Here is a 12286-nt window from a genome sequence, read left to right as displayed (position 1 = left end):
CACCAAATCTCTGGTGATTCTCCATGCAGGCTATCTCTCTCCTCTAGATCTTTAAACACATAACTTCATCTGGCAGGTTTCTGAGAGCTCTTCCTAACATCACAGGCTTCTTTGCCTCTCCTACTTTTCCTATAGCAAACTCCATCTGGTCTTTTAGGACTCAGCCTCTTAAGGATATCCTTGCTGATAGTTCTTACTCTACTAATGTTAAATATATTCTTAACCTCAACACTGTCACCAGTAGGTCGGCTTTTTGTCTCCTACCAACAGTGTATAGAAATTTTAGGAAGTTTTAGTTCAAGGTTCAAACTATATGAGTTCAAATTCATTTCCACAATACAAATATTTACCTTGAGACCCTGAGCCTGTTTATTAAGTATATTAAGTGTTTTTCATTGTACATTTAGGAAAATAAAAGTAGAATGTATTTTACTTCTTGTGAGAATTAAATTATATTCGTATATAAGCAGCATTTAGAGCAGTATAGGTATAGAGTCACCCTCAATGCATTATGCAATTTTACAACTGCATTTTTTCTCAACTCCACAAAACTGAATGCTCCTTACAAAGGGTCCAGGATTTATTGGTCACCTTATAATTTTGATGAGTGAGTTTTGTTGCATAGAGGGTAATTTAGAAGTCCTTTTTGGTTAAATAAATGAATGGTGTGTCATTAATCCTAGATCGATTTACTTGGCTTTTCTTTTGATCTATTTTGTTTTCCAAATCCTGGCTGGTAATGTCTAGGTCTAGGTTACTTAAAGGAGCCCTTTCCATCAAATAGATACTTTTTGAGACTCCTGTCAACCTCAGAAAGTTCCTTCCTCCTTGTAAGGCTCAGGGGACAGAGTTACATTTGTCTTTGCCAGCACCTATGTTCTTATGGCTGGAGCTAAGTGTGTGATTTTTAATTATGTCACCTTGATTACTCACTTGTCTTTCATTAATTTGGATTCACTTCCAGGTAGTAAGTAATCACACATTTTTAATGTTGGCTAATATTTTAGAATATTTTTCTTTCCTGTAAGTTTTATGTTAATTTGGAAGTCTTCCAGAGTACTATCTCTCCATATTGAAATGAATAAATTAAATTTAATTAATATAATAAATGTTTCCATTTGACATGAAACACTTACTAAAATACTGCATATTTATATATTTCTTACTAACCATAGTGGCAAGGCATTCACTCTTTAGACTTCCAAATCTAAATGAAGCCATTAAGTAAAAATATAGCCTTAGTCAAAGATAAAGTTTTTATACAGTTTTCAATTTAATTTCTTGCATTCTCTCAAAAATCTACATACTTTTTACATTTGAATATGAATTTGTGGATTTAAGGATCCATGCTACAGATTTTACTTCCCACAGGGATTCATTGCATTTATATCTAAAAATGGTTTGCTTTTTAAATGGCTTTTTTCAGAATGTATCTATGGATTAGAACATATATAAAATCAAAAAATACTTCTCTAACAACTACTAGGTGTCAGAACTATGCTAAGTGTTCATTACTTAAGTAAACAAATGACATTGCTTTAAGGTTTTAATCCTAGAAAGGGAGATGGTTATAGTAAAACAATTAAGTGCTCTGTGGTACAAATACAGTATATAAAATATTGAGCTTTGCAAACTGTACACACATATCTAAGTCTACTTCCATCTAAAATCTATAGGAAATGCAAGAGCATAAGGACATCACACGAACACAAACATACTCCTTCAAAACCTACATTCATACATATCAGTGTTGAAAGCAGTAAGATTCCGTTAAGAGATAAGCATTCTGAGAAATTTCTATAAGATTTAACAGTTACTATGACTTCCATTGCGGGTAGTATAGAAACTAAAAAAAAATTCCAGCTATAAGACATATGAACATATATGCTAACACAGAGAAAAAGTACTAAATTACTATGAGCCAAGATAATAAAAATTCTTACAGCTGATAGAAAGAAATTAAGAAAGAAAAGAAAGAAGAAAAGGATACTTAAGGAAACTTAAATATCTCACCTTTATGTAGGAGAAGGAAAATCTTCCCCATTTATTTACAACAGTAAACTAGCTGGATATGGAGGTTAATGGACCAAACCTATTATTTACCCAAACTTCTTAAATAACATTTTGTTTTATATTTGGAATTGTCCTTAAGCATGGACAAAGCAAATGCAAATTATCTTTGGAGTAATGGCTTATCCTAATAGGCATCAAAGTAGACAGAAACCAGCCGAACAAAGGGGGTGGCTTGGATCTGCAAAGACCAGATGTTGCCATTATCAAATACAGAATTTTTTAAAAGGTATGCTTATTTTTTAGGAAATGAAACAGGAAGATTAAAGTAGGTATAAGAAAAGATGTCATAAAAACAGAGTAGAAGCCAGGCACATTGGTTCACATCTGTAATGCCAGCTCTTTGGGAGACTGAGGTGAGAGGATCACTTGAGCCCAGCCAAGAGGTTGAGGCTGCAGTGAGCCATGATTTTGTCACTGAACTGCCGCCTGGGCAACTAAGATGCTTCCAAAAAATAAAGAGTTTTAAAATATAAGCAAATAGAACTTTAAAAAGAGAAAATATATATAAATTTTTGAAATAGACAAATTAAACAGAAGTTAGACAAAGCTGTAAAGAGAATTAATGAGCAAGATAATACACCTAAAAAATATTATGAATTGGAAAAGATATGTTGCAAAAGGAGCTGAGGATATGGAGAATAAAATAAGAAAATTTGATCTCATATAATACACACTTTAACAGGAGACAATAAAGTGACTGTGAGAGGACTATATTTGCAGAATAGATAAAAACCATAAATTTTCTCAATAGAAAATCCTCTGAAAAACAACCTAACCTAACCTAGATGAATAAAAACAATTCTTCATCTCAACACATCACACTGAAAAAGTTCTGTTCAACCAAGACAAAGGGAACTCCTTAAAAGTATCGAGAGAGGAAATAGAAGTTTCCTACAGAAGTGATAACTGGATTTAACAAGCGAATTTTCAACAGAATCAGTGGAAGAGGGAAAACAATGAAAACATTACAAAATTCTCAAGAAGACCAACAAATCCTTTTTGGAAAGATGTAAAATGAACAAACATTCATTAATAGAATTATGTCCTATAAATTGACAAATGAAAATAATTGAAGAAGTGAGGAAAGAATGTTTTCTAGCAATTCAAAATAGATAAAATGTAAATGAAAAATGATATATCAGATATATAACCAATTAAATGAAGATCACAATTAGTTTTACCGAGGTATTGGGAAAATTAGTACTCAAAAATATCTGGAGAGCTTAATTTTGTAATAGTTTTTATGGAGTACATATTAAAATGAAAACTGAGCACATTTTTTGACCCAATAAGTTACATTTCTAGATATTTATTCTTCAGATGAACTCACAGTGGTCACGAGATATTTGTATGATGATATTCACTGTAGTATTTATAACGTGAAAAATTTGAAACAACCTTTATGTTTATCAATAGGGAAATTATACAATACATTGTGATTCATCATCACTAAAAACTTACCTCATTAAAGTTTCTGAGTTATATCATGTATAATGACAGTAAAAGATCCCCAAGCTCTTTTATTGTGAAAACTGTGAGATTTTAAGGTTAAAGTTAGCCTCAGAGGGAATCCCAGCATATGAAAACCATAAAGCATGTAATATTGAAAATATTATTCTTAGATGTAGCTAGAACATACATAGGATATATAGGAAGACATTCCAGGCCAATGAAACTGAAAAGTGGGGTAATGATAATACAAACCAGAGAAGAATGCATACTTTGAATTGGAAAAAATGGGGCTGAGAATAATACAAGAAAAATGAACATCAGGAGAAGGATGATTAGAAAATGATAGGAACTAAAGTAAGGGATGTCAAAAAGGAAACATGAACACAAACCTGTTGAAAGATCTAGAGGGTATTTTACTGTACAACAATAATAAAAAAAAATTGGGTAGAATTTGAGGTGTGGAAGGGGAGAAAGAAAAGGAATCCAGTTTCTGATACTTTCTGATTTGTTTTATATGCAGAAAGTATCAATCTAATTCCCATCCAGCTTTGGGCTCCGGTATCAAAATGCATAGAGTTTGCCTGATCTCTATGATCAAGAATAACCCTCTGTACTCTGATGAGACAGAAAATCATAATCAAGGCGGAGTGAGTGTTTCAAAAATACCCACCCTGCATACTGACAAACAGCAGTCTGGAATGCCCTGAGGTGCCAGTCTCGCCTAACACACAAGGATGCAGGGAACATGAATCATATGACAAAGATTATAATCTAAGGAATCCTATTTGTAACCATGTAATAGCTAAAGAACAGAAGATGGTGGGAAATAAATACATTTGTCTAGTGAGAAAAAATAGGAAAATATGAAAACAAGATCCATTAAAATTATACTATTATGTGGAGTGAATTAGTTCATTTGCATTTTTAAATGACAATCTTACTAAACTTATTAAAAGGTAATTTTTATCCTATTAGATAAATGTTATATTCAGAAAAAGAGGAGTAACACTTGGGATTATGTTTCTTCAGATTAATTATTCCATGTATAATTTGTTTTAATATTTAATATTTATTTTGAATGGCAAATGAGAATTTTTCATGTACTAACAGTAATTTTACATATTTCTTTTTAAATGACAATTATATACATTTTAAACAGCAAAAGTATTTTTCTATATTGCTTTGCCCTCTGATAGAATTCCTTATGATTATTTTCAAAGTTATTAATCAAACTAAAAACAACATAAAATTTTGGAACTAGCTGAGCATGCTGACAATTTAAACTTTTGAAGTCATTTTTCCATATGTTTAAAGTTTTATTTAATATTATGATGTTCTCAAGATTTGCAAGTTAAAATGGTAATTGAATTATTTTCTGGATTTATTCCTCTTAGCCACACCACTAAGACATCATTAGCTGTTTTAAGTTATCCTGCATGAAAACTGAATACCTGACAACTAAAAAACTCCACAGAAAGAGTATGGGAGATAATACAAGTTATACATATAGGTGTAGATGTAGATATAGACGTAAGTATATGAAATACATGTGTATGTGTTTATAGCTGTGACATTTGATAATGCATGGAGAAACAGAGGACTTAGAAAGAATGGTAAGCCAACACACCCTTTACTGTACATTACTGGCAAAAGGCATTCTACTCAGCTGGTCGGCCCCTGTGTGGCTCCAGTGAATGAAGCAGATGTTAGTTAGGCAAGTTCAGAAAACTACTTTTCATTTAAGCAGGGTGGTGGGGAATTATTCTGCATATGATGCTTATTAACAAAGCAATATAATTAGAAATGGCAAGTTTCTAGTTTTTATGTAATTGCCTATTGAACAGCAAAATTTGATGAAGAAATTATTGGTGTAAGTACAGTAAAAGTTGTTACTGTATAAACTGTGGCAATTATTCTGAGGCAAATTTGTCAAAATTCATTAAAAAACTAAGTGTACATACTACTTAGAAGAGTTTATGATGCCCAGATCTGGGGGATAGAACAAATAAGGAGATTTTTGCCAAAGATAGAAAGCAAAAATAATTTTTGATCCAACAAGGATATAGAGAATTGGAACTCTTATATTTTGCTGGCAGAAAGGTAAAATGGTGAAGCCTCTTCGGAAAATGTTTTGGCAGTTGCTCAAAATGTTCAACATAGAATATATAATCCAGCAATTCCATTCCTAAGAATATTCCCAAGAGAAATTGAAACATACCTCCAGAAAAAATTTGAACATGAATGTTCATAGTATTATTTACAATAGCCAAGAGGTCAAAAAAGCCCACATATCTTTCAACCAATGAATGAAAAAATATGATAGATCCATATCAGTGCTAAAAATGAATAAAGTTCTGATTCATGCAACAACATGGATGAACCTTGAAAACATTACACTAAATGAGAAAGCCAGTTCAAAACAATATGTTATATGATTTTATTTATATGAAATGTCTGAAATAGGCAAATTTTTCTATAGACACAGAATGTAAGTTAAAGGTTTACTGAGACCAGAGTGAGAATGTGTGGTGGAGAGTGGCTGTTAAGGGAAATGACACTTCTTTTGCGAATGACAAAATAAAAAGCTCGATTGTGGTGATGGTTGTACAATTCTATATCTACTAAAAATTATTAGATAATGCACTTTAAATGGGTACACTATGTATTTAAATTGTATCTCAATGTAACTATTGAAAATAAAGTTGTTCAGTTAACAAGAAAAAACTCGAGACAGCTAAAATATATCAGGTAAACATGGAGAGAAATGTCAGATATAGGTGATGGGGAGGAAGGCAGCAAACCACATTGCCACGTATGTACCTATGCAACAATCTTGCATGTTCTTCACATGTACCCCAAAACCCAAAAAGCAATGAAATATATATAAACTGATAGAATCCGTGATGATATAGGCGAACAATGAAAACACTCTGCAGCTTTTAAAAGTAAAGTGAAGAACTATACTTACAAATAAAGCAGCCCATCAAGAACTATTTTTAGGTGAAAAAAAAAAGAGTAGAATATCATATCTAAGTGGAAAGACAAAGTGGAATGAAGTATACCTTTATAGTACATTCTCATTTTTGTAAAAAAGTCCATGTTTTCTGTACATGAGATATATGGATTTTGTTTTCCAGTTTATAACTCATTTATTTTACTACTCTTTACAATCAAACACAATGATTTTTGAACCTTTTCTTCCCCTTAGACTATTAAAGCTCTAAACTGAAGAGTCTTCTAGCAGTGTTTATTTAATACTTCATCATCATTCTAAAAATGATGTACTTTTGTACTTGAGAAGCTGGGTTTCTAGGCACATATCTGAGTCAGCCCACTCTTCCTTCTAAAAATTTGTGCCAGACAAATGTCTGTTGAGCAGTGGTGAAGTCAGCTGGCAATGAGCAAAATCCTTCAGGCTGAAGCAATGTGAAATGTTTTGTCCCATGGTTTTCATAGGCTGCTTGCTGTGGGATTGAAAGAATGAGGAGTGTGTTTTCCTTTCCTGTTCCAACTAGAGTTCCCCAACACGACTGAAAATTGCTGTCTTATCAAGGTGTCTTTCTCTAATGATCAAGTTTGGTTTTGAATCAAATGAGCATATGTTATTTAGACACTAATTCATTAAGAAAAAGTTATTGAAGACTTACTTCTTGCTATCATAATGGCTGATTTATCACTGTATCCTTGTACAAAGTTACCTGAGAAGCAATCAGATTTCTGCACTTACTGTTTTCTAAACTCTCATACATTTATGATTTCTAGAATTTTTAAAATGGTAATTTTACTGTTCCTTTTTTACATTGCTAATTATATTACTCTGTCCATCATCTAGTTATGTTTAATAAACCTCCACAATCAGTTGATACTTTTAACCTGTATGTGAAAATAAAATTTCAGCAGTGTGAACTAATTGTCCTTTTTAAATATATGACAAATTGAATACATTTTAATTCTAAGTTTTAAAACAAGTAAATTCATGATATAACTTATAACCTGCAAAAATCAAACTGAAAGCCAAAGACTATTAATAATTATATATTGAATATGAAATTTGATCTTTATAACAAAGATCAAATGATTAATGTTGCTTTCAAAAACTGATTTGTGATCCTGTTTTTAGATCAATTGATAGCAATTATTTTTGTGCAATCAGTTAACAAATGAAATGTGCAAAATATTGATTTTTTTTCAGGTGAGGCACAGGCTCCCTGGGTAGCTACAGTAGGGGAAAGAAGAAGTGACATTTAATTCTCTCTAATTTATTCCTGAGAAAGTAGTGATTGACTGCAGTCCATGAAGTCCATGGCAAATGTTAGACAAAATGATAAAATTATTCAAAAACATTAAGACTAAAAATTAAATTAGAATTCAGAATATTGAGTAATAAATCCCATGTCATTCACATTAACATTGCCATTTAACTTGATGGAAACTGCCTTAAAGAGACAAACTTATAGTGCAAGTGCTAAAAGGATAAGCATGCTAATTTTCTAATAGAGCAATATCAGAGAAAGTTGATTACACAACTGTTTCAAAAGAATTAGAATTTATATTGTTTATAAAATTAAAGAGTTATATAATGGAGTTATAAAATTAACCTGGGGTGGCAAAATTATTTCACTTGCTATTTTTCTTGTTAGTAGTGTGGTACAGGACAGGTGTGGTGATTCATGCCTGTAATCCTATCAGTTTGGGAGGCCAAGGCTGGCAGATCACCTGAGGCAAGGAATTGGAGACCAGCCTGGCCAACAAGGCAAAACTCCATTTCTACTAAAAATACAAAACATCAGCCGTGCATGGTGGAAGGCACATATAATCCTAGCTGCTCGAGAAGCTGAGGCAGGAGAATTGCTTGAACCCAGGAGTGAAGGCTGCAGTGAGCCAAGAGTGCACCATTGCACTGCAGCCACTGGGCAACAAGAGTGAAACTCCATCTCAGACAAACAAAAAACAACAACAAAAAGTAGTATGGTACATTGCATTGTTACAAAAAATGATTCAAATTCATTTATACAATATTTATTGGAGAGCCTACTGGAGATCAAGCATTGTTAGGAATAAAATGAAAAGCACAGAAGTCATCCAGGTATCCTTCATGTAAATTGCAATTCAGAGGAAAGAGAAGTGGGTCAGGCTCAATTATGAATAAAATCTGTGATGAACTTCATGAAGAAGAATTTCAGTTTGCAAAAGAACTGACCTGCACATTAACATACCAGTAAAATATAAATTATCTATTTCATTTTCTTCAACTCTTTTATTCCAATAAGTTGACATTAATGTGTGTAGTATATCTAAAAAATAGGTATTTAAGTCTCTAATATCAGTTGGGGAATGTTTGAAGTGACTTCTTTTGCTAAGGTTTTATCTTTATGACAAGGTACAAAATAAATTTTTTTATATTTAATTGTTGATTATTTTTATTGTAGGAAGGTTTTATACATTAAAAAGATAATTACCTCATGATTATATTAAGGGGAATTCTAAAAACACTTCCCAAACAGTATTTAAAACTCATGAGTACTCCGAAGACAATCATTCAACACATTTTCATTAAGTATTATAAAGATTTCTGATAAAATGAGAAACTTTTGTATGGAGGGAGAAAAAAAAAACAAATATGTACAAGCTAAATAGTAGAGGCTACACATGAAATAACTGTACTACAAGCGCATGCTAAATATTCTAACAGTGCTACAAATGAGATGTGCAATTTTAGACAGGAGAGAAACATCAGTTACATCTTGTTGGCCGGGGACAAAAACTAATACAGGCATGGGCTTAGCACCGTAGGCAAAATTTAGATAGGAATTGAGAAAAAACAATGCATAAAAAGTAGATTTAACAAACTTCCAAAATTAGGAAATTTCAGGCTCTTTAAGGAATAGTAATCTTATTTGGTTTCAGAGAATTTAAGGTACTTATTAGGAATCATGAAAAAGTAGGCTGGAAGAGCAGAGAGAAATCAGATTGTCAAGGGGTTTTGAATCTGAAAGTAGGAAATTTCACGTAATTCAGAGAGAATTTTGTCGTTATTTATCAGAAAAGGTTAAAATGGTATTAAAATTTGTTAAAAAAAAAAAAGGGGGGGAGGGAGTATGTGTGGCTATTTCTAAGGTACCTCTTGGATAGCTCCCAGAAATTAATGCTAAGTCAGACTGATAATTGCACATTTCTAGCAGTTAACTTAGAAAGTCTTCAAATTCAAATTCAAACCATTTTAGCATGAAAATTTTACATGACCTAATTCTTCATCTTAGGCTCATAAGATAAGAAACAGCTAAAGGAGAACTATGTTTTTTCCATAAAATTACTGAGAAGTTTATGAAGGTCATTTCTTCCACTATTCTTCCTGCTACAGGGTCATATGTGGCTCAGAAATTTTTAACATTTATGTATCTCATAATTGTGAAACAAACATTGTAATTTTGTCCTCAGTTAAAACTTGGATCAGTGTTGCTTTGATTTTCTCTTATGTTAAATCGAATTTTCTGTTATTTCTATTTATGTTCCTAGTTCTTTGACTTATATTTTGTTTTCTGATCTGTTTATAAATCATAGGTCCCAGGGTTTTATGCTGTCTCCAACAGCCTCCTTTGTTGATGATTCTGATGTGACACAAGGGATTGATACGATGTGGACTTCCATCACCCCCTCTGTTGCAGCGTCATCTGTGTGCCAGGAGGATTTATGCCACAATGGAGGCACATGCCATCCCATCTTCCCCTCCAGTGGTATAGTCTCATTCCAATGTGACTGTCCACTACATTTCACTGGACGCTTCTGTGAAAAAGGTAATCAATCTTCATTATCCTTTTATATTTCTTTTTAAAAGCCAGAGAATGGATAGGAGTTGAAAGGTATTATAAACACAGTGATGGGTACTAGCGCAAACAAGAAACATCTGTATAATTTTATTTAAAAATGAATTCTGATAGAATACTTTCAGTTTAATACTGTAGAAGCAAACCTTTTTTTTTTTTTTTTTTTGCCTTAGGAATGCCATTCAACATATATTTCCAATTGCCATATAAAATACGTTAAAATTCAGTGTTTTATATGTAGGTACTTCTAAAAGTATGGTGAATCCTTCCTTTGTTTTGCATGGAGACAGTTAGGTCCTAATTAATAGTATTTTTATTGTTTAATTGCCAATCAAATAGCCACATTTATATACTTCATATGCAAATCCTTTGAGTTTAGTGTTAAGAATAATACATTAATTTTTTATGCTTAAGAATATGGTTTTAAGATGAAGCTGTTAATGAATTTTTAAAACTTCTATTGTCAACATCTAAAAGCCTCCTAAGAAGTTTTCAGTTAATTAGGGAAATTCTAGACAACTAAAGCCAGAATCACCCTGGACAGATTTTTACAAAGACATTAGGTCATGACACAGCTGACTGGTTGTCCCTGCACGGATAGCTGAAAAGTATCACTGTTGTCTCTGTACAACTTATCTCTAGTTATAAATTAGGGAGGAGGGAATGGGGATTTTTATTGGGTTATGATTCAGATAGCAGATAATTTCATTACTTATCCAAGACTATATTTCATAAGTCCCCTTTTAAGTGCTAAAATGTAGGACCTCCTAATGTTAATTCAGAGGGGTGTGTGTGTGTGTGTGTGTGATTCAACCCTTCTTCCAAAATGACCTTGTATGACTGTGAATGTTTACCCATTCAGCCAAGTAAGCAAGCAAATACACTAAAAGGCGCAGAAATGGAAACAGTCTATTTTCATGTTCATCTTAAGACATCATATGAGTGTTATTCACAATTGATTTTAACTGTAAAATGCTTTTAAAGATACATCACTATGGCTTAATTTTTAGACAAGTATTTCATGTGTTTGCAAAATATCATGACATTTGCTTTCTGCTATAATTTAAGGCCATGTATATTATATTCTATGAGTAGAGAGGTCAAGGGGGATCATTTGGGTGGTAAAGCCCTTTTAGATCCACATTTAACTGTTTAAAACTCTGAAAGGGCTTTTTCTCTTTTTAATTTTGTGCTGGGCAGAGTCTTAAAAGATACTCTACTTTACTTATTTAGAGATGGAGTCTTGCTCTGTTGCCCAGGCTGGAGTGCAATGGTGCAATCTTGGCTCACTGCAACCTCCGCGTCCTGTGTTCAAAGGATATTCCTGCCTCAGCCTCCATAGCAGCTGGGATTACAGACATGATCCACCATGCCTGGCTAATTTTGTATTTTTAGCAGAGACACGATTTCACCATGTTGGCCAGGCTGGTCTCAAACTCATGACCTCAAGTTATCCACCCACCTCAGCCTCCGAAATTGCTGCGATTACAGATGTGAGCCACTGTGACTGGCCAGTTTTAATGTTTCAATGTTAGTATATCTCCTGGTTAGACACATGTATTACACTAGCAATGACCCTCTAAGCCATCATTTCTCTCTGTCTCACTGAATCCCCAATTCTCTCTCCTGCAACTCTTTACCTAGTATCGTGAACACTTCATAGAGTAACCTGTATTCTCCTCCAGAAAAAAAGAACGGAGGTTTTTTTGGAGTTAAGCCAAGGCTTCACTGAGGTTTAACTGTATTTGACATTTTTGGTGGCAGAATGTAGGAAATTGACCTGAGGAAAAGAATTGGAAACCTACCCTATTTTTGCTGTAGGAATTATGTTTCCATATTATTAATCATTTTCTACTTTTTAAGTTTTTAACTATTTTTCTTGTTGAATTTACATTATTTTAAAAACTAATAAATTGGATGTTTTGCTAAGCACTAAG

General features: G+C 32.8%; 1 protein-coding gene across 1 annotated transcript in view; it reads left to right on the top strand.

Annotated features, from left to right (window-relative positions):
• The window catches only part of LOC116565901 (protein eyes shut homolog), a 774713-nt gene extending 763407 nt beyond the window's left edge, over window positions 1–11306 (top strand). The window contains exon 18 of the mRNA XM_032299846.1: window positions 10087–11306. Within this exon, the coding sequence (XP_032155737.1) occupies window positions 10087–10357 (271 nt within the window). The 3' untranslated portion in view covers window positions 10358–11306. The remainder of the gene's footprint in view (window positions 1–10086) is intronic.
• Window positions 11307–12286: the final 980 nt, after the last annotated feature.

The sequence above is a fragment of the Sapajus apella genome, unplaced genomic scaffold, assembly GCF_009761245.1.
Source record: "Sapajus apella isolate SASKATOON/1434 unplaced genomic scaffold, GSC_monkey_1.0 scaffold41, whole genome shotgun sequence".
NCBI lineage: Eukaryota > Metazoa > Chordata > Mammalia > Primates > Cebidae > Sapajus > Sapajus apella.
The sequence above is the reverse complement of the archived record's forward strand: the minus strand, read 5'-3'. Positions and strand labels throughout refer to the sequence as shown.